Here is a 23,019-nt window from a genome sequence, read left to right as displayed (position 1 = left end):
GGGTGGGAGGATTACTGCTGGATTAACAGCTATTCGCCCTTGGATCATGTTTAAAGGTGTCGTGGAACAGTACTTGAGATGTCAGCATGGGCCAAAAATGACATCTTTCTTCAACTATGACAACGTTGTGATGTACTTCCTCTTACGCTTCAATGCGATTTGAAGGTGTGTGAATTCTCTTGGACTAATTCAATGGATGGACAAAAAGACAACAAAAGGTTATAAAAAAAAAACATAACTGGAATCAGAAGCAGGATCCATGCCACTGTGGCAACAGGTAGCCAGAAACAAACGTTTCCATGTACAGATATAAGATTTGTATTTTGCGATCATCTGCTGACATGCATGCTCTTGCCGTATTTGTCGATATGGACGGGACTGGATGATGTTCAACTATGATTGGAGCTGTGACAACAATTCTGCGATGACAAAGATAATTCTTAGCTTGGACTGCAGGAGTACCAGCAGGCACGACAAGCGTCGGTGACCTCAACAATTAATTGATGAGTAACATCATTTTGTTTGTTTTAAATGTAATGGATGAAATCAGACCGTGCAATGTCTGGCCACATCAAGACCAATTTATCCTCTAATAAGATCAAGAATTGTGCACAAGATCATTTTCTTTTTTACGAGGTCACGAATCTCAAACATGTTTAGATATTCAAGTGTAGAAATGGAAAAAAGGCAGGTTGGCATTCCAATTGTTTATTGGAATGCCGAGTATGGCTGCGGATTGAGTGGAGTGCAGGCGGGGGTTGCACTCGCCACACAGGGCCTTAAGCGGGCAGGCAATGAGGGATTCCCAAAAGCAGTAGCAACGAGTGATCTGTAAGCACTGAGCAAGAAAACTAGGTACATGTTCACGATAGATCTTAACGATAAGAAATGTACTCAAAGCATATACAGTCTGGTGCGTCCCAGAGCGTTTTAAGGAGTAGCAGTAATTAGGCAGACAACTCCAACACACCAACCCTGCAATGCTTCCAAGCATCCAAGTGGGTGTGGCTTGCGCGCCTCGGCTTTGTTAGCCTTCCAAGAGAAATGCCGGCTAAACATATGATAAACGAGCCTTTATATGTTGGAGGGAAAAAAAACAAAACACCATATTTGAACACAGACTCTCACAACCGCGTGCATCATTAAAATGTAAAGCATGATGGTCAAAAAAAAAAAAAAAAAAGACCGTGGCAGTTCCTTCCTCCATCAGGAAATCTGTCGTGGTTGGTGACAAATAGTCAAGTAAGTTGCATTTGTTAATCCCCGAAAGCCATTTTAGAGCAATTTCCTTTTGGATTTTGCTTGGGTGTGGGGGTTATACTGTGCCGAATAAAGCTGGTGAAGCAGTTGACTGTCTTGAAAGCACTGTGAAGGGAGAGGGACATCCCTGCAGTCAGAGCTAATTTGTGCTTGCAAATTTAGGACTACGGTCATGTTCTTGTTTTAATTCCTCATTCAAAAAAGAGCTTTCAAGCAACATGCTTTTCCTCATGTTGTTGAGACTGGAGGGGGGAAAAGTTGCAGCTGGCTACTGGTGTGGGCTGAATGAAAAAAAAAAAGAACCATGAACTACTTCATTTCCACATTTTTAAATATAAACTGGGCTACTTGATTTTTAAATTTATGTATGAACTGAACTTTGAACGAGTTTGCGACTCTGCGTAGAAATGAACTTTCCCAATGAGGCAACATTGATTGTCTGTTTTGTTTCTGTCAGTGACTTGAGCAACAACCAAATCACTAAGATAGAAGAAAGAATATGTGACGACCTGTGCAATTTAACACTCATGTAAGTAACCACAATTTTGTTGTATTATGGTGTATTTTTCTTTCAAGTGTTTGACCTAGCAATGCTTACACGACCAGTCATAATTTTTTTTTCCAGCCAGAAATACATTCCGTATTTTGTTTTGAAAAAAAAAAAGAAGAAAAAAAAACACTTTACCAGTCAATCACAAGTATGACAAGTAGAGAAAATCAAACTTTACTCACACATGCATGTCTACGGGCAATTTGGAGTCTTCGGTTGACCCTCATGTATTTTTTGCCTGTGAGGAGGCCAGAGAGAGAGCCCAGGCGAGCAAGGGGACAACATGTACAGTAATTGAAGAAGAAGATATTAATTTCATTTTCCTCCGAGGCTCTAAACAACATCATATTTCAAAATGTATTGTCAATATATTTTATAATGTGTTTTAATTGAATAAGCACAATTCAAAGGTGAATGGTAAATCAAGTCAGCCAATTTTGACCGTGAGCTGCGGTCAATCTTTGTTCAATGAAATAAGATATTCATCACCATCAATGTTTATCGGTGAAACACAATGTTTATTTTTATCACCGTGTACTCAGACCATGAAACTAATTATCCGCACTTGCCAATATGCTTGTTCATAAAGTGTCCAAGCATCAGACAGTGACAGTATGCAAACTCTATACAGTAACCCCTCGTTTATCGCGGTTAATGGGGACCGAAACCACCCACGATAGATGAAAATACACGAATTAGCGAACCCCCCCCCCCCATAGGTACTGTATATGTACATGTGTATGAGTATAAATAATATTTATAAGGCCAAATATAATGGTATACATGCATGTTTCTAGTAATTAACATGACTTAATGCTATTTACTAATATATTTAAACATGTATAATTTAGGTTAGTGTATGAATAACGAAATACAGTAAACACATGTATGTAGTACTGTATATGTTGCTCTATGTGACTTGCTGTTGTTTTGCTGACTTTCACTGCCTCTCGCGGGCCTTTTGCGGCATTTTTGCTTTAAAAAAAAAAAATTATGAATATGTTTGAAAAAATCCGCGGTGCACCAAGGCCGCGATAAACGAACCGCAAAATAGCAAGGGATCACTGTACAGTACTTCTAATCACACACGTCATTAGGAACGGCTTTTTTTTTAAACTGTGTAGACATTGATGACATTGGTCAACAAATGTGTACATTTTTATTATCAGAGATCCAAGTTATAAGAGTATTTAATCGCTGTGGCCTTCCCACAGCACAGTTAGACAATGCCCTGCGTATATCATTTTACCTGTGCTATGATTCGGTCTAATCGCCCAGACTGCATCATTGTCATTCTTCTTTGCCATTGTCTTTTTTTCTTCTTTTTTTTTTGTCATGTAGTGACCTAAGCAGTAACCCCTTTGAGTGCGACTGTAAGCTTTTCCACTTGGTCAACTGGCTCCAGGAGAAAGGGGTACACGTTCGTCGGCCCGATGCCATGCTCTGCAACCACCCTCCTGAGCTCCGTCACCAGCCTCTGCTCAACGTCAGAGTGTTCACGTGCGGTACGAAACAATAACACTTAAATCCAAGACGCAGCACTTCCAAAGCTGAGCGACGAATCGACCGCCTGCTTTTAAGAAAACAAAACATTTTAGATCTACACTTGTGTCACTGCACTGTATTTAATGCAGGTGAGAGTGTTCAATCCCGTGTCTTTGTCCAGGTCTGAATTACGCCGCTTGTCTGGAGGACGCTAGCAGTGGAGGAGGGGGACGGAGCGAGCTTGTCATCTTCTCGTCTTCCACGCCGGGCAACTTCACGCGTGAACAGTGTAACAGCATGTGCTTCGCTGCGTCGCACCGCTATGGCGGCCTGGGGGCGAGGCAGGAGTGTCTCTGCAGTACCAACTCTGAGCCCAACTTCATCAGTGAATCTCAGTGTTCTGCTGCCTGTACCAACTCCAGTGTCATGAAGGTAGAGTGACCTGAACAGTTTTCTTTGGTAGTCAGTCGGTTGTTTAAGTTTAGTGTACACGCAGTCTCTGCAGATTCCATAATGTACTGTATGTTCCACAACCACATGGCACTTTGTTTGTCTTTTAAGGTCCAATACAAGAGCTGTTCTAAAATTCTGCCTTGACACAATAGTCAGCGTTCACGCTCACCATTGTGTAAAAAAAAAAGAAAAAAAAAGATACACTGCAGTACAGTACCACATCATTATTTTTAACTGTAAAAATGAAAGTGCGGTCGCAGTAAAAGGTATTTTATTTTAATGACAGTTCTCTGCGTTTCTACTGTCTCTGCTCTGGTTCTTCATGTGGGTCCCAGGAATGTGGGTGGACTCTAGCCCACGACGTATTTGCAGTCGACTTCTCTATCTTACTGGAGGCCCTGCCGCTGCAAAGCGTTCACGACAGCATCGGTTTCTCAGCTGCGTCCTCCGTCACGCCAGTCACGCTGTCCTGGGATTTTGGTGACCTTTCACCTCGTGTTAACACCTCAGCAACAGAAGTCACCATGGCAACGCATAAATACGGGCTTCCGGGAAAGTATGTGGTCGGTTTGACAGCCTGGGCTGGACACAAGGAGGTGAGACCTTCTTTTTTTTTGTTGAGGCATTTTCTGCATACGATCGATCATACGGTACGCGTGTTCTGTGCTTTTGTTTAGGTGTCTGCACACGTAGAAGTGACTGTGGCATTTCCTCCTAAACTGGAGTTGCACTGCCCGTCCCTTACTGTGGTCAATGGGAGCATGGAAATCACGCTTGTCAGCTGGGGAGCGCTTGGCCTAAATGTAGACTGGATGATCGCCAAAAATGATGTGCAGGTTGCGAAAGGTGAGGGAAAAACACTCCATCAAATCCATCAAGCTCAGTATGTTCAGTATGCACAGCATGATTTAACCACAGAAGGATCCTCAGTTAAATTATAGATGCATGCGAGCAGGCTTTAGAGAACATAATGGACAGCGCGGAGAGTTGCTTCCGCTACACGGCACTTCACCGTCAGCATATTATTGGTATGTTGAAAGTAACCTTGTCACAAAAATGTACAGCTTGAGCTGTGTCTAGAGATCGGTCTTTGGGAAACAGGCTGGTTTAGATGTGAATTTGATTTACCCAAATAATAGTGTACATACATGGAAATAAATTCATACTCATTCGATTGGATTGTATGGCCTTAAGTGAGGCTGGCGGAGGGAGTCAGTGAGGGGACAAAATGTGTTGACAAGGCACTGAAATTAAAACTGCTATTATGCTGACACAGTCCCCTCCCTAGGGGCGGGTACCGAAATTGGTACTTTTTTTTTTTTTTAATGGACGGTTTCGGGTTGGTACTACAGAGCACCAATTCACGTGAAATCACCCAGTGTCATGTTTCAGATCCGAAGCGCATCTTTCTAAGTTGTGTCTCTGCAGGAGTGCAAACGTTTTCATGGCATACTCGCTAGCGAAATGTAGTGAGCATTACGTAACCTGTCATGTACGTTCAAATCATTAGTTTGATCTTAGTTATTCTCCTTGTACTTGTTGAAGCCCTCTTCCAACTCTCTTTTTTTTTTTTTTTTTTTGCGATGTTTCAGACCAAGCTGGGTTCAAAGTAGCGGTATCCATTCACGGTTCGGTTCAAATGTGAAGAACCCGATCCCTGCCCCTACCCAATCAATGCAAATGGTCTATAAGGAATAAGACAGCCACAAAGTTTTCCAGAACGTTTATCCAACTCACCCCCTTTAGTAGGAATATTGTTGTTCCTTTCCATACAGTTTCTTTCAACCCTCTCCCAAACAATGTAGTACCCAGCAAAATTTCTGGAGCGGTCATTGTTGACTGATATAAAGATGCATATGAGACAAGGGATCACAGTTTTTGGTTTTGGTTTTTCGGGTGTACAGTGGATCAGAATCGGATATCTAACTTGAAACCAAACCATTTTCCATTTGAACAAAAGAAAAGGAACATGTTAAAGCCCCGAATCTCGGTGCGGAGTTTCACATTTTGGGCAGAATCTTTGCCAGTACAACCATTTGGAATGGAGACTAGAGGAACCTCTAGCTGTGTATCTAGCTGTGAAGAAACAAAAAACAAACCAAAAAAAAAAAAACAGCTGTAGGTTACATCAGCTATAACTACTCCAGCGGGCAGGAGTGAAGTTCATAACCATGAATAAAAGTACATGGGCGACAGTCGTACTTTAAAGCACTCCTTAGCAAGAAGAATAAGAAGGTCAGACCAGAAATGGAGAAGAAAAGACACTTGAAAATTCAGGTTTTAAGACTAATCAGACAAAATTAACCCTTACCAGAGCCAAATGCTAAACCTTTGACAAAGAAAGGAGCCGCTCATGATCCCAAACGTACAAGCTCCTCCGTGCAACACAGTGGCGGTAATTTTATGGCTTGCATGGGTTCCTCTGGGACGAGCTCATTTATCTTCGTTGACGTTACAGTTACACAAGATAGCAACTACAGCAAGTTAACAGCAGCATGCAAAGAAAGACAATGACTCCAAAACACACTGTCTCAACATGGAAGAAGGAAGAAGTGGAAGGTTTTGGACCGGTTGGCTTAAAGTTGACAGAGTGTATCATGATGGGGACTGAAAACAACAACAAAAAAATATCCGAACAACTGAGAGGCTGTGGGGAAAGCTTGGAAACGTATCACAAATGAAAAAAAACCCCGCAAAAGTTTGGAAATGTCCATGGTCACAAGCATGGAGCACGTGTCGCAAACAAAAGGATATGCAGCGAAACGTTGAGTCTTACTCACTTCTATATCTTGAGTCTATTTAAGTCTACCCGTTCTGATACTTTTGCTTGTATCAAATCCAGATGTACAGGCTACGAAATCTGGAAATCAAAGCAGAAATAATGTTCTCTTGCCTGATATTCATATTTTATGTCAAACCATGTTTTCTGTCTGCAGCAAACATGAATGAGAAATTATTGTCGCCGTATTTTTGGAGGGGAGTGCATCATCTGCTGGTTCTTGCACAGAAAAAAAAAGTTATATTTTGTCTTTTTTTTTCCCCCTCCCCTTTTGCCAGCCTCTCCTCACTGTCCAAAGGATGGGGTCTACCATATTGAGTCCTCATGCTGTTTCCAGATTGTTCCAGCAGAGATGAGCTGGTCTGATGCTCAACAGCAATGTTCAGATCGCGGCGGGAATCTGGCAATAGTCAGAGGTGACGCGCTGCGCAAACTGCTGGCTCATAAAGTCACACAGTGAGTGTTTGTGTCTCGATGAAGTGTTTTGTGCGTTAGCTTGGAGATCAACGTTCCCTCTCGTTTTCCATGTGTCTGAGCATTCACACGTTCACACAAACACCCTGAGCATTCCTTGGACAAGGGCTGTCCAATATGGCTCAAATGGAATATTTTGACATTTTTGATAACGATACGTTAACGATGTTACTGAGTTCCATAAAAACTAAGCATTTTAAAAGAATATATCTATCCACAAGGATGTGGAAAGTGTATTTTCTCTCTCTCTCTCTCTCTCTCTCTCTCTCTCTCTCTCTCTCTCTCTCTCTCTCTCTCTCTCTATATATATATATATATATATATATATATATATATAATTAGAACTTACTGACAGCATCGATGTTTGAAAGTTAACAAATAATTAAAAACAATTAAATTCACATTGCAATGCAACTGTGCTTGAATGATAATACAGTAGTTTTATGCTCCAGCAGAAGTGTTTGTGTGCGTGCGTGTGTTGACTGCATCGTGTTTGTGTGTGTGTGTGTGTTGTTTTGTATCAATTTGTCCATGCACAACCGTAGTAAGAATAAGCGGTTCAGAATGTGGATGGATTTGTTGAGTGGCTTGTGAAAAAAAAAAAACATGTTCATGACTTTTAATTACCGGTATGAAAAAAATAACTGTCAACACACATTTCAACCAGCCACCTGAAGTATCCAGAATATTTATAAAAGAAGTGTTGTGACCTCCCCTCTCTCATCAACAATTTGTGCTCGCGCTCACACTCATTTACTAGTTTCATTTCAACGAATGCCGTTCTTTTGTTCAAGATGTTCCTTGACAGGATGGTCAAAACGTTGAATCGCTAGTGCAGCTAATCATCAGGTTATTTATATGTCACAAAGAACCTGGTAGGTTCGATGACGTAGCCAAATGTACTTGTCTTGTGTTTGGAATGTAGTTTATATGAGGCCATTCCTAATCAGGTGAGCTACACCGCGTTGCTCTTGTTACAGTTGAGACTAAGTTTGGCGTTTAGCTTTGAAGGTCGCGACCACCACATCTGTAAAAGCACAGCTGCATGGTAACTTTGACACCCTACAAGGAAGGGACATTAGGTGTGTGTGTGTGTGTGTGTGTGTGTGTGTGTGTGTGTGTGTGTGTGTGTAGATTGTTGTAGACTAAAATGGAAGAGAGTGGAAAAAGCTGCAGTAATGGAGTTTCTCTCCACCCAGCCTCCTTTGTATGTCATTGACTCTTTTTTTCTTTCCTTTCTATTTGTGTTTCTTGCCCCCGTCACCCTGTGTCGTGTTTTCTTTGTTTGTATTGTAACCCTCGTGCACTTCAGACGTCGTCATTTTCACAGATGTGACAAGTGGACAAAATACCTGGAAAAAAAAAGTGAAAGAGATGGGGGAGGAAATGCCTTTCTCGAGACAATCAAAACACTCAACTATTTGGGTGCAAAAACATTGTTCGTGCGACTTTGACATTTAATTTTTGTGTCAAAGAGTGTTTTGTGTTCGGTTAAACGGTCGATGTGGATTGAGAGAGTTAATTAGTGAAGCCAGAATTCAATCCAAGTAACAAGGGCATACTAAGACGTCCAACTCAATCAAAGCAAATTGTCAAGCACTGTCCTCAGCCCTTTCTGTATTGATTGTCACAATTTGGTGATTGCAATTTCTCTCGAATCTATCAGCCTTGTCTCTGTCTGAAAATCTTGTCGAGAGCTATTACAATTGACAGTCATTCATGGATGTTTTGAGTTATGTATATTTTATCATATTTTTTTTTTCATTGAGTTTGTCGACTTATTGACTTGAGTGACAGCAATGCTGAGAACTGAACATTTGATGCGCTCATCATGATGTAACCCGTCTTTAGCCTCACCAGGGAACGAGGAGTGTGGCTCGGATTGAGCGACGTCACTTCCCCGGGCAAGCTGCGCTGGGTCAACGGCTCCGAGGCCCAGAATGGAGAGGAAGGCCTGCCACCTCGTTCTCCGATCTCCCGCGGCAACTTTTGTGTGTCCCTTGATCAGCGTGCTCAGACCAGTTTGCACCCGTGCAACACCAAGCGGGCATTTGTCTGTCAGTATAGCCCTCAAGGTATGTTTTCATATGATTTTTGATCGCTTCTTCTTCCCCTTTGCCAGATTTCTGACGTTTTGTGGGGCTTGGGAGGCTTTGATAAATCATTCATTTACCAAGTTCCCCACAATCTAGAAAACGACTATTCTTTCGTAATTAAGGACTTAATGTGCATCAACCCGATGCAAAATGAACTACAGATATAATTAGATTGAGATACATGTTTAGTGTTTGTTAGGGCAACCTTAAAGCTCTGGGGACAACCAAAGCTTTAAAGGCTGCTCGGGCAACTCTCCAGGAGACTTCTGAAACTGTAATTAGTTTCTTAATTTTCTTGCTTGATTTATCATCATATTTAATTCATTTATTTGTTGTTGTTGTTTTTCCCCTCTAATAGTACAAGTTCCAGATACAGGGATCCACATGATTGGGCTGCCAGTGTTTCCCTCCCATAATTCATTGCTTCCAGCACATGTTGCTTCCCTCTCGACTGCACAAACATCCAGCACCGGCATAGAGGCAAGGAGAAATATCATCTCGTTCTAACCCAGTTTTATCTCTCAAATCAGAGTCTTCTTTCTGACAACTTTTTCCTTTGGTGTGTCTCTCCTTCAGTTCTTGCTGTTCCCGACACTGAGCTTTGTTTACCCGGGTCGTCTGTCCTCCCTTGAGTTTGTCGTACAGCAGCGTGGCTCACACATCCACATCCGATTCCAGATCTACCGACCTCACTGTCATCATCCCGGCCTGCACCTGCTCCTACCCGGTGAGTTTCACCTACAATTGACCCGTAAAAAGCTGCAGAACATTTCCTGCTGTGCATCAGCTGGCACTAAGAAACACACCTGCGCTCACACCTAGACAAGACCAAGCGCACGTTGGCCAAAGCTGTCTGAAGTTGTGATGGAGGCCAACGGGAAGTAACGCTTTGAATGAGCTGAACTTTCAAGCTTGAATGTCTCCTGTCCTTTTTCTCGTGCGTCTCGATGAAGGCACAGCTGTGCTGAAAGAAGATCAAAGATGTGATGCTCAAGAAGGTGCACTACATGTAAATTATTATGCCCCTCCCACATAGCGAAAAGGTAGCCGTAATATTAGAAACACAGTGTTCCCCACAATATCTTGGTTCATCGCCCATGCCCCGCTTTATTAGATATATATTTATTTGTTTTTAACAGCTTTTTGGCTTACAGTAATGCTGTCGCATGTGGGTCAAGAGGGGTTTCAGTCAGTTCTTAACACCAGGAAAATAAACACAAAGACAATGAGCACATTCACACACGAGCTTGCCAGAAATCATGCCGAGACACTTTCACACAAATTCGTACACATCACGTACCACCCGACCAGGCGCCACCTCCTAAAGGTGCATGTATGTTCATTGTATCTTATACAGACACTGTAATAAGCACAGTTTACAGTTTATGCTTACATTCAAATATGATGACGTTGGGTGTAAAATGGGTTGTAATAGTTTCATTATGTTGAGGTGTGTGGAGGGGTAAAACAATTTTTGTTTTTAATTATCTGTCGGATTTGATATATTTTGCTAATTTGCATCTTTTGTGGGTATGTATTATAATCCTACAATATGACAATTCTAAGTTTATCCATCCATCCTAGTCAGGGGACACCATGGACAGGTTGCCAGCAATTCACAGGGCATACAGAGACGAACAACCATCCGCGCTCACACTCACACCGAGGGACAATTTAGTGTGTTCAATCAGCCTGCCATGCATGTTTTTGGAATGTGGGAGGAAACCGGAGTACCCGGAGAAAACCCACGCAGGCCTGGGGAGAATATGCAAACTCCCCACAGGGAGGCCGGAGCTGGAATTGAACCCGGTACCTCTGCACTGTGAGGTCAACGCGCTAAGCACTGGACCACCGGGCCGCCTCTAAGTTTATTGTTAAATGAATAACCTCTCTGACAGTGTCAATCAATCTTTATGATTGAGCTTATAATGTACCTCACTTAATGTGACCTAACTCATAAAGAGTCCAGTGAGTGCATGTTTTGTAACAACGTTGAGTGATCTAAACGAAATGATGTTCTGCTTTAGGTTGTCATGGTCCAATTTGCGCACCAGTGGCGATGTGCGTTCCAGATGCCTCCAGGGACGCCGACCCACCCTCTTGCCCTCGACTACAACAGTGGTGTCCATTCCAGCACCAATGCCTGGACCTCTCTAATCCTTGTCAACCATCTTCCTGTCCTAATTGCACCCAAGGTCACCACCTTCCACCTGGTGCTCTGAGGCCTCGATATACCCTACAGGATCAGGTGGCCTTCACACTGCCTGCAGGACCAGCTGCAAATGTTCTGGTGAGAGAGAGAGAGCGTTATTTCTTCAGAGTCAACATTTTCACTGATTGCCTTTGAATGCGAAATATTTCAAATGGAAATAGTTAATGACTTTCACATTTTCAACATTGTTTACGGGCAGATTGGATAAACAGCTAAGGAATTGCAGCTGTTTGCCATTCCACTGCAAAGAATCAAGTTGAGTTGAATTGAGCTTTTTTAATAAAGCAGACCCTCAGAACTCAAACACGGTCCTTTCAGGACACTTTTCAACCTCTGATTTATTTGTTGTGTTTTTGAATTAATGTGAACTATTGCAACTACAAAGTACTGTATTTTCCGGACTTTAGGCCGTTACTTTTTTCCTAGACTTTGAACCCTACGGCTTTTAGCGTGATGCAGTTTATTTGTGGATTTTTACTGACGAGCGTCAAGCCGTCAATAGATTTACTCATTCTTGTCGCATCTGTCCAATGAAATTACAGAACACATCAAAATGAAATTGTGAAAGTCCGCCCACATTTTGCATTTCAAAAGTCTCCAGATACTGCTGTAATTTAGACAGCAATTCCCAACCAGGATGCAATGACACTCCAGTGTGCCATGAGAGACCATCGGGGCTGTTATGAGAAATTATCCAATTTCACTTCATTTGTTAGAAAATAATTTATGACTTATTGGCTCAATAAAGGTTGGAAAGCTGTAATTAGTTAAAATATGACGATTATACAGTATGTTCAACCCTGATGTGTATCTTCTGTCACCATTCACTCTCTTAAACTCCGCTTTGCTCAGGTACAAGAGCAGTTAGAAGACCTCTTGGTTTCCGCTGGTGATGTCATTGGCCTTCAACACAATGCTGGCCCAGCCTCCCTTCTTCAGTGCCAGTCCTCTCCAACATCACTGTGGCGACAGCCTGTTTTAGTCCTCAACCACTCCGAGTGGCTCTTGATGAACACCAGCAGAGACTCAGAAGACAGTTCAGCTGGCCACAGTGTTGGCCCACGGCCCCATCTTGACTTGGAATCACCGCTGAAGGCTGGCGAGGGAAACTGGCTGGAGGAATCGGTGTGCCCCATCAGAGTGCTCTATGTGGGACACAGTGAGATCTCGCTGCAGGGAGCACAGCTGTCTGCCGGCCTGTCCCAGCCTGGAGAATACACACTGCAGGTAAGACATAAAAGTATGCCAAATCTCAGCATGCGTTTGACCCATATCAACCATGTTGGGGCCACACACACCGAGTATCTGCTTGGACTCATAAAAGCGTGAGATAAAACTAAAAAGATGAATATTACACTGGTTTGAGTGCCCTTTTGTAATAAGCTGCGCAATAAGTGAGACAACTGCTGACTTAGATCACTTTGTTCCAGGTGACCTCTGCTGAACCCTCATATCGAACCTCAGCATCATGCGCATTGCATGTGGTTCCTCAGTTGGGCTTAACCATTTTACACCCACCTCTCTGGAATGGCAGCCTCTATCTGCAGTCCAACGACACTCGCGTGCTACTGCATGTCCAGTCCCGCTACACCACAAGGGCATCTCAACGAGGAACTAATCGCAGTGTTACCTTTCAGCCAAACTGTCCTTCAAATATTTTCGGCAGCCCCACACTGTGCCAGCCCAGGTCGCATTCAGGGAAAGAGGTCACGGAACCGAGCCAGTATGCAGTACTGGATCTAAGCTTAGTGTCAGAGGAGCAAGGGGGTCTAATTCAGGTGGAGCTGCAAGCCTTTAATAATATGACAGAATCCAGCTTGACTGTGATTGTTCACATGGAAGAGCCACTGAGAGGACTGGTGGTCCAGCCCTATCCTGCTCACAGGGTGCTGATGGAGTCAGTTGTAGTGAGTTTTTCACTTTACTTCTGCTTTTTAGTTTCTTTCTTTCATTTTTTATTTTTTTTGCCCGTTTGCTTTTTTTTTTTTTTTTTTTTACATGTTTCTGCTTATTCGTGTGTTAAGAGTTACACCGCGTCGGTGCTCGAAGGCTCCAATCCCACATTCAAATGGACTGTTGATGACAAGCCCTACTTTACGTATTACAACACGGTCCTCAATGTGATCTACCAGCACGCTGCAATCTACAAGCTCACAGTGAGTTTCTTTGGCACGTTCAAGCATCAATGAAGCCTCAGACAACAAGACTATACAAATGAATTTGTGAATGCCGAAGCATGAATATGCAGGGGCGTGCAAATGTCATTGTTGCTAATAATATATCTTGCACATGAGCACCTTATTTGTTAACTCAAAGACAGCGAACAAACAGTGCATTCACAAAGGTACCACATTACAACACTAAATTCGTCATATGTGAGAAAAGATCTCCCCTTTAATATTGATTTAATTAGTGCCATTTATTAATTCGAAGTCAAGAGTTGATGATTGAAATGGTAACAAATGAGTCAATATTTGTGTCATATTCACAGCATAAGAATTTCTTGAGTCCTTGATGACTGTAGCACATATCCATTTATTTTGTCTATTGTCTCTTTACGTGTATTGAGGCATGGTCACGCCACTGAAACTACTTTATACGAATGCACAGATTCCAAACGACATTTTAAGAATTACACGTTAGTGTGACTACATCATCAAATGACACATACAAACATTTAATTAGATTACCGGTAGTTTGCCTTGGGCTTATGTCCAATATCCCCCATGCATTTCAATTGGTATGGTACTAGTTTCCCAGATAACCTGGGCAATGCAGGTCACCTCTGCATTATTTTCTTAATTGATGTACAAATGAGCTTTCACCTGTACTTCCTTGGTAGACTTTTTTGCACGTGCCATTAATTGCTGCATTTTGATTGATGAAAGTCAACTTGCAATGACAATAAAGATGACATCAGTCACACTGGCAGATACTTCCAATATTCAGATCTGATTTCTGACTTGGGCTCTGAGAATATCCGATTCTGTTTTCTGTTTACGGAGTTATGATGCATATTCAAACTGGACCACTTGCATCTCTTCCAGGTGACGGCTATGAACCATATCAGCAGCCTCACGGAGCATTTCAATGTCACTGTGGACCACCTGCAGCCCATGACCAACCTCACCGTGAGGGGTGTTCCAGATGTGGTCCCTCAAGGCTCCACTCAGATACTCACCGCTTCTGTGCTTGTGGACATATCTGTGTTGACTACTTTTCGGTATGAATAGGGAGAAAATGCATAAATAGGTGTGTGTGTGTGTGTGTGTGTGTGTGTGTGTGTGTGTGTGTGTGTGTGTGTGTGTGTGTGTGTGTGTGTGTGTGTGTGTGTGTGTGTGTGTGTGTGTGTGTGTGTGTGTGTGTGTGTGTATATACACACATTTATTTTCTTTATTTTTTTTTCCCACTGCTCATTTTCCACTACTCGCCTTCCTCCTTACTCTTTTTTCCTGCCGTTTCTCCCAACTTTAGATTTATAACCATGTGGTTAGAGTAGATTGCTGCTGACTCAAATTTTCCCTTCGACTCTGCTGTTTTCCCTCCACAGTTTCTCTGGTTTCGTCCACTTTTTCCACATTGACTTCCCTCCCGCTTCACATAACCACCGTCCTCACTGTGGGCTCGTCTTTGTCTTTGCCTCCCACCATTCTCACCAGTCTTGGTCCAATGAGACTTATTGAATTTCCACTCCTCCAACTCTCCATTGCCCCGTCAGAGACAATTTCCAATTTCCAGTCAGCATTTGACTCTGTGTGTGTGTGTACGCGTGTGTGTGTGTACGCGTGTGTGTGTGTGTGCGTGCATGCGTGTGTTAATGCATGGTCATTATGACACACATTCATCAGTTACCTGCTTAATTTTCAACTTTAATTGTTTCACTTTTCCCCTGTCTCAGATGGTCTTTTAGTGATGGGGGATATAAGGAATTTGAATTCAAGCCTCCCTACGCACCATCCCTTTTTCCCCCAGGCTCCCCCAATCAGGTCCTGCTAACCAACAACGTTACGTACACCTACTTCCAACCAGGTATCCCTTTGTCTATCTTTCGGACAGAAGTCGTACTGCGTGAAGCCTTTGATTGATATTCAAATTCATATTTTATCCATTCTTTTTATTTTGTCTCTCCAGGAATATACACGGCACTGGTCTCAGTGTCCAATCGTTATGAGAACAAAAGTCAGAGCATAAGCATGAGTGTCTACAGCATCCTCACTCGGGTCGATATACAAACAGAGCCGCGACTTCTCCTCGCTAGCAAATCAGCAGATTTTGAAGCTCACCCATTGCCCTCACCCTACGGCATTCACTACGAGTGGAACTTTGGGGATGATACTGCTCAGTCTCAAGGTCGGCGAGTGGCACACACATACACACGCAGCGGTGCCTTTAATGCGTGCGTGTCCGTAAATAACACCATCAGCTTCACCAGGGCCTGTGCTGAGGTGTTTGTATTTGAAGAGATAGAGGAGTTAACAGCCGAAAGCTCCTCTCCCTCAGAACTTCACAGTCCTACTGTAGTGAAAGCACGCCTTGCGGCAGGTAATAATATCACATGGACATTCTCTATGGGTGATGGCAGCAGTTACACTACATCTGAACCCCTCGTGTCACACAGCTATGCTCAAGATGGCAACTATACAGTGAATGTGACTGCTGCAAATGCTGTGAGCTCTGGCTGGACACTGCTTACAGTGCAGGTCTATGTGTTCCGAGTTATCGAGATAGAGCCTTCCGGGTGTGTCCAAGAAAGGACCCCGATCAACTTTGATACGTGGGTGTCTGGCAATGTCTCAGCTAGCCTCTACGAATGGAGCTTTGGAGATGGAAGCCCTAACGAGACACACCTCGGGAACCCCAGAGTCTCACACACCTACAAGGCAAGCGGGAACTACCACCTTTCTCTTAATCTTTCGAGTGGAATCAACAAGGCTTCCAAAGCACACTTCTTCAAATGGGTGTGCGTAGAGCCAGCCTTAACCAGCATCAACCTAACCCTGGAGAAAACACACTATGCTGTCGGAGAAGAGATTCGGTTGCAGGTCAGAGCCGAGCCAGAGTATACCTACAGATATCAGTGGAACTTGGGTACAGTTGAACGACCTCTGCTGACTCATGGCTCCGACAATGTCCGAACAACCTATAAAAATCCAGGTCGTTACATCGTGACGGTGACTGTCTCCAATAACATCTCCACAAGAAATTCTAGTGTTCTGGTTGAGGTTCAGATGACCATAGGGCCCATTCTTATTCTACATAATGGCACTAAGCACAATAACCTCATACTTAGGGAACCATATTTTTTCACAACCCCTGTCTCATCGCCTGATGTCACTCACACATGGAACTTTGGAGATGGGAAACTCTTTGAGGGGCACGGTGTCCCCTACACTTACAACCTCTCTGGAAACTACAACATCACGCTGACAGCAACCAACTTGGTCAGCAGGAATCACAATATTCTACCTGTTGTTGTGCTCTCGCCAATTCGTGGGTTAACTGTCAATGCTAGCCTAATCAATGTTCCTCTGAATGCCTCAGTCCACTTTGAGGCTCACCTTGTGGAGGGAGATGATGTCCGGTTTTCCTGGATCTTGTGCGACCGCTGCACCTCTATTCCAGGGACCCACACCATGTTCTACACCTTCCGCTCCGTTGGCACTTTCAACATCATCGTGACGGCAGAAAACGACATAGGGACGGCCCAAGCTAGTATCTTCCTGTTTGTCCAACGTGAATTAGAGGGGCTCCATATTTTAGCCGAGGAGGAGATGGGAGTAGGTGGAGACACAGGAGCGGGTGGTTGCTGCTTTGCGACAAACCGTGTTCTCCACCTTCATGCAGGCTTAAAAGAAGGAACCAACATGACTTTTACTTGGAACATTGTCAGTAAGCTAGATCCCGCGAGCTCAAGATTCAACATCAGTGGCAAGAGTGTGGAAGTCAATTTCTCCACTCCGGGGCCGTGTGTTATCTTTCTTCGAGCAGCTAACCTGCTGGGCCAGCTGTCCGTCAACAGAACAGTCCACTTCTTAGAGCCAGCTGGAGGAGTGTATCTGCAGATCAGCAACAACCCCGTTGCTGTCAATGCTCATACTAATCTGTCCGTTTCCACTTTGGAGGGCTCCGACCTGCAATATCGCTGGTTTGTGAATGGAAATACGCTGCAGTGGAAAGAGCCCTGGAACACTCACACGTTTCAGAGTCCTGGGCTATATCTAGTGACCGTGGAGGTCTTCAATGAAGTTAGCTCCGAGCTGGTGTCTGAGAGAATCGATGTCCAGGAGGTCATCTCAGGCCTTGGTTTCACAGCAGTCGATGTGACTGAGCAGAGTTACACAGCAACAGGGGTCCCGGTCATACTCTACGGGGGAGTAGCAAGAGGGACCAATGTGACATGGACATGGATGCTTGATGGAACAACAGAAACAGGACAGAACACATCAGTGGTGTTCCAGGAGCCAAAAACAGCCATTGTTACCCTGAATGCCACCAACGATATCAGTGAGCAAATGCTTTCAAAGGAGTTCTTTGTTCAGGACAAGATTCAGGGGTTGGAGTTGCGGGCAAGTAAAAAGATCGCAGTGGTCGGGGAGAGGGTGGAGTTCACCATTTCTATGGCAGCAGGCTCGGATGTTGATCTCATCCTGAGCATCAGCGGAGATGCCACTGTTACTCCGCAACTCAACCAAACCTATGTGCACGTATTCACCAGGGTAGACACCTACATGGTCAACCTCACTGCTCACAATCAGGTAAGAGCAACTCAATCAAAAACAAAACAGCGCCATTGCAAAAATCTTTCGTTATTCTCTTTTTCTGATCGAGTTCAAGGTCTAGAGATTGTGACAGACTTTATAGTAGCACATTTTCAAGATCGCCATATATAAGAAGAGTCCCTTATAATACTTTTGTACTTACCCAGGTAAGTTTCAAGAGGCGACACCTCCAAGTTGAGGTGATGGAGCCAGTACGTGGATTATCCATCCAAGGAAGCTGTGCAGCAATCCCTGTTGGAGTGAAGAGATTATTTTCGGCCAGCATCATGACGGGAAAACCTGTTAGTTTTCTCTGGACCTTTGATCTGCACCACCTCCACAAGACATCACATATTGGCAAAGAGGTAAAAAAAGGTGTTTCATCTACATTGTCATGATGATGATAATCCTGCCATCACAACAAACTGTGATATTTCTCACTGTCTCATCCCACAAACCAGTTTGCCTACGTACCAGAAGAAGCAGGTTTATTGACCATTTACCTGAAGGCCTTCAATGCATTGCATGCCCAGAACATCACCAAACACATCCTTGTGCAGAACCTTCTGATGGCCGCAGTCCTATATGCAACACCTCAGGACACTTTGGTCAATAAAACTGTCACTCTGGTGGCTTCTGTCACGCCCAGATCTAATCCTCTGGAGTGCTTCTGGGACTTTAATGACGGCTCTTCCCCAGTTCACACCAACACCACAACTGTGGGCCATGACTACAAGAACCCAGGAAACTATGTGGTCCAAGTATGTCTATTAAAATGGATAGGGCAATGATTATATGCGTAGCTTTTTTTTAAGAATGTTTCAGATCTGCTTGGTATTTGTACTGACCAGTTTTTTTTTTCTCTGCCAGGTGAACTGTAGTAATCTGGTGAGCTGGGTTTTGGCCCAGGTTGAAGTAAACATCAGTGTACTGGAATGTGAGGAACCAGAGGTACAAGTCATTCAAGCTCCCCGCCTTGCCATCTGGAGATCTCAGCCCACTTTTGTTGAGGCCACTGTGGACCTGAAAGGCTGTATTATATATGGAGCACAGTACTTGTGGCAAGTCGTCACAACACCGGCCTGTGATAATAGTGACCACCTTCTTTCCTCCGGGGTCTTGACTGAACCCTTTCAGCCATCCTTTGAGAGAGAAATCCCCCTCCCAGTGGAAGTGGATGTGCGACGGCTGCAACTGTCGTTGCCCAAGATGGCGCTGGCTCCGGGCAACTACACTTTGGTGTTTTCTCTGTCATATGAAGGCGTGCCACTGAGGAAAGCAGCGTGTCTGCAACTTAGCGTTATGGCTGCCAGGTCAGTGAAAACATGTTTTAGGCCACTTCTTGTTTCAGTGATCGTCGGTCATATGTGGGGTGTATAAAAATAGTATTAGTAAATCATTTTTAATCGCAATTCATACAAACCTATTTAAGTAAAAAAATTCACTCAAAAATTGCTGAAAGGATTTAAAATTTCGATTGATACTGTATCTCAGAAATTAAAGTAGGCCATAGTTTCAAGCTTTTAAAAAAAGGTTTTAAAAACCCACTGAAGCACTTTCAACGTCTTGAAAAGTGACGGGATTTGTTTTACTTCCACATACATTTCAGAACTGTGGAAACCTTCACCTATCCTTGACTAAAATGGTTAAAACAGAAACTAAGAAAAACAGTCCCTTGCGTGTGCCGCCCTTCTCGGGGGCAAGAGACAGAGAGAGAAAGAGCGAGAGGCCAGTTGCGCTACGTATGAAAGTTTTGCGTCGGTATGTGTTCCGCACTGACAAATAATGAGCGATACACAGAGAAAACCAAAACTACAGATTACCCATCGATGACCTCTTGAACACTGACCATTTTGGACTGAATTTACATGCATTGTACTAGTGACACAATTTTTCTTTAATTTATTTATTGATTGATTTTGCTCGCCAGATAACAATTAGAATATTCGTCGTAAAGAGGAAACAAGGGTGTACGCGGATGGGAATCCGGCCCCTTTCAAATGTGTCTGAAAATCTGATATTGTATATGTTGGATACCTGCCACTGTTGAATGAAATGCACAGATTGGAGATACCCCACCAACTAACCCGGATGTAACATTTAATATTTCTTTTTTCTAAAAATAATCCTTTGGCATCCAAATGTATGTGCTTCTCAGTCAGTAATATTACCTTCTGCCTTTTCCTCTGATATTCAGTAACATCTGATAGCCAAACTGTAATCTGAGGAAAAGATGAAGAAAGCATGCCATTTTATGTCATTTTTATCTCCCCCACTGTTCTCTCACAGGCTAATGCCCATCATAGAGGGTGGCACCTACAGGGTGTGGTCGAGGACCCAGGACCTCCAGCTCAGTGCAGAGCAGTCTTACGATCCCAATATGGACCCAGAAAGCCAGTCACTACTCCACTACCATTGGGATTGCCAAAGCACATCAAAGGTGAGATTAGGCATGCAAAAGGGCATACTTTTAACTTTGTTCAATTATTGTGATAAAATGCCATAGTTATTGTGGTCATCGGCATGTCCACCCTCAAATGTTGTCATAAAACAGCATTCGTATTGTCTGTTTATCAGAGTTGGAGATGGCATGCGGATTGAATTTCATTCATGCCCAATAAATAAACTGGGAACCGTTTTATCTTGAGCCTTCAGTTTCATTAAGTAGCTCAATTGTGATCGCCTCATTTATATTCATATGTCCCCAATGTTCCTTGGAGAAATTAAACGGGGCTTCATCAAATCAGCACCCATATTCACCTATCTAAATATTCTTTTGAGAAAATTAGAAAATTGTCTGTTGCACGCTTAAGTAATAATATTTATCCTAGTAATTATTTTTCCAAAGTAAGATTAACATGAGTCCAGTGGTTAGCACGTCGACTTCACAGTGCAGAGGTACCGGGTTCGATTCCAGCTCCGGCCTCCCTGTGTGGAGTTTGCATGTTCTCCCCGGGCCTGCGTGGGTTTTCTCCGGGTGCTCCGGTTTCCTCCCACATTCCAAAAACATGCGTGGCAGGCTGATTGAACTCTCTAAAATTGTCCCTAGGTGTGAATGAGAGCATGGATGGTTGTTTGTCTCTGTGTGCCCTGCGATTGGCTGGCAACCGATTCAGGGTGTCCCTTGCCTACTGCCCGAAGACAGCTGGGATAGGCTCCAGCACCCCCCCCCCCGCGTTTCCGTTTGGAAAATGGACGGATGGAAGATTAACATGGTGATTCTTTTTCTTTTTTCTTTTTTTTGCCTTTTTAAAACTCTTCTGTATATTTGACTTTAATCTCATGGTTAGGGAGTTCCACATAAAAATATCCCCAGGACAGTTTATAACAGTAAATGTATAAGATGTTCTGCCGTTTGATCATTTACAGCTCTGGAAAAGTTCTAAAAATTACATTTTTAATTACAATTAAGAATAATTTCAAAGAGCATTGAAGGAAGTGAAGACAGATTTACAATTCCGAACACATTTCAGTCTTTTGTGTTTTTGTGTAGCGAGTGTGAATTCATTTTGTGATTTTGCACTCTCAACACTTCTTCGTCGAGCCTGCAATATAAGACCCAGGAGAATGGGTGTTTCCAGAATGTGTGTGTGTGTGTGTGTGTGTGTGTGTGTGTGTGTGTGTGTGTGTGTGTGTGTGTGTGTGTGTGTGTGTGTGTGTGTGTGTGTGCGTGCGTGCGTGCGTGCGTGCGTGCGTGCGTGTTGCATTCCAAATTAGGCAGGCATTTCAAGGGTTATTCAACTGAGTCTTTCTCATGCTGATACAGTAGCCATCATTGACTGTATACATCTCTTCTTCTAATTAATACATACAAACATTACAGGTATGTAGTTGTCAGAGTTTTCTGGAAACTGAACTCCTCTTCCACCCTATTCTCTTCCTGCAAGGGTCCAGAGCACTGCTCCAGCCTGAACTTTGGCTTGGGCTCCAGCGGTCCCGTCCTCGGAATTTCTGGCTCTGAGTTAGAGGCAGACGTTGAATACACTTTCAAACTGTCTATCAGCAAAGATGGAATGTCAACGGCGTCTACCACACAAACTGTGAGTGTGCACCTTGTATAAGTGCGTCCTTCCTGTGGTCCTTTCTAAAAAGCACGCATAATTGAGGCACGTGCACGTTAAAATGCACCTTAGCAATAAGAATACAGCCTGGCCTGCTGTAGCCCATTCTTTAGGAACAACTTAAAGTAACTCAGGTAGACTTTGACCATCATGAAGATTATGGTTAGAGCCTATATTCCTGTGTGTTGATGATAGTCTATCGTCAAAAAATCCTACTAATCCTGTTTATTGTTTTCGAGCCATAACGTGTAGCATATTTGAAGATTCTTTAATTTCACTTATTCAAAAGCGGGCTTTCAGGAAACGGCGGACCAGAGTGATTATTGTGATGTGATTTATTGGATGGTTTCGTTCCAGTATAGCTCACAAACGTGTGTGTTTATCTGTGTGCGTGCGTGCATGTGTATGTGCGACGACAGGTGCTCGTCCAGAGCGGTCACATTCCCATGGTATATCTGGAGTGTGTGTCCTGTAGGGCACAGTCCATCTACGAAGTCAGCCAGAACTCCTATGTCTACCTCCGAGGAACCTGCACTAACTGCCAGGGCTTTCACCGCGGGGTAAAAACACACAAGCCACATTGGAACACAGAGACTATCACAGTCCCGCGATTCAGTGAGATGAGGTCACCACTACACACAGACAATAGTGAGGTCGTTATTTCCAGCGTCTTCCTCCTCCTCCGATATTTCGACTTTTCTGTTGCAGGTATTAGTGAGTGGGTGTGAGACTGGGGTCATTGTATAAGTAGAGCGGGGGACTAAGTTACATCCTTTACTAAAAGTGTCAGAACAGACAAAAACGATCCGAGTCACTTGGTGCTCGAGTGGATTTAGCAGCTGGATGTGTTTATGTGGCTTAGCTGAACTTCCAAACTCATTGTCTCTGGCG

The 23,019-nt window shown here is 43.5% G+C and overlaps 1 protein-coding gene across 2 annotated transcripts in view; it reads left to right on the top strand.

The window, feature by feature from the left end:
* pkd1a (polycystic kidney disease 1a) overlaps positions 1–23,019 on the top strand; it is a 72,599-nt gene that overhangs the window by 26,489 nt on the left and 23,091 nt on the right. Inside the window, exons 4-25 of one of the 2 annotated variants that reach the window (XM_086121103.1) lie at positions 1,718–1,789; positions 3,152–3,315; positions 3,477–3,727; positions 4,084–4,344; positions 4,426–4,594; positions 6,806–6,983; positions 8,853–9,076; positions 9,456–9,577; positions 9,674–9,824; positions 11,125–11,387; positions 12,162–12,536; positions 12,740–13,216; positions 13,334–13,465; positions 14,357–14,532; positions 15,208–15,338; positions 15,441–18,064; positions 18,235–18,432; positions 18,529–18,828; positions 18,938–19,380; positions 20,357–20,507; positions 21,955–22,107; positions 22,548–22,688. In XM_086121103.1, coding sequence (XP_085977229.1) covers positions 1,718–1,789; positions 3,152–3,315; positions 3,477–3,727; positions 4,084–4,344; positions 4,426–4,594; positions 6,806–6,983; positions 8,853–9,076; positions 9,456–9,577; positions 9,674–9,824; positions 11,125–11,387; positions 12,162–12,536; positions 12,740–13,216; positions 13,334–13,465; positions 14,357–14,532; positions 15,208–15,338; positions 15,441–18,064; positions 18,235–18,432; positions 18,529–18,828; positions 18,938–19,380; positions 20,357–20,507; positions 21,955–22,107; positions 22,548–22,688 — 7,156 coding nt within the window. Of the gene's footprint in view, positions 1–1,717; positions 1,790–3,151; positions 3,316–3,476; positions 3,728–4,083; positions 4,345–4,425; positions 4,595–6,805; positions 6,984–8,852; positions 9,077–9,455; positions 9,578–9,673; positions 9,825–11,124; positions 11,388–12,161; positions 12,537–12,739; positions 13,466–14,356; positions 14,533–15,207; positions 15,339–15,440; positions 18,065–18,234; positions 18,433–18,528; positions 18,829–18,937; positions 19,381–20,356; positions 20,508–21,954; positions 22,108–22,547; positions 22,689–23,019 lie in introns of both variants that reach the window. The other variant, XM_086121102.1, reaches the window with a different exon arrangement.

This window comes from Hippocampus guttulatus, chromosome 9 (assembly GCF_054856545.1).
Source record: "Hippocampus guttulatus isolate MCC_2025c chromosome 9, RoL_Hgut_1.0, whole genome shotgun sequence".
Lineage (NCBI taxonomy): Eukaryota > Metazoa > Chordata > Actinopteri > Syngnathiformes > Syngnathidae > Hippocampus > Hippocampus guttulatus.
The sequence above is the reverse complement of the archived record's forward strand: the minus strand, read 5'-3'. Positions and strand labels throughout refer to the sequence as shown.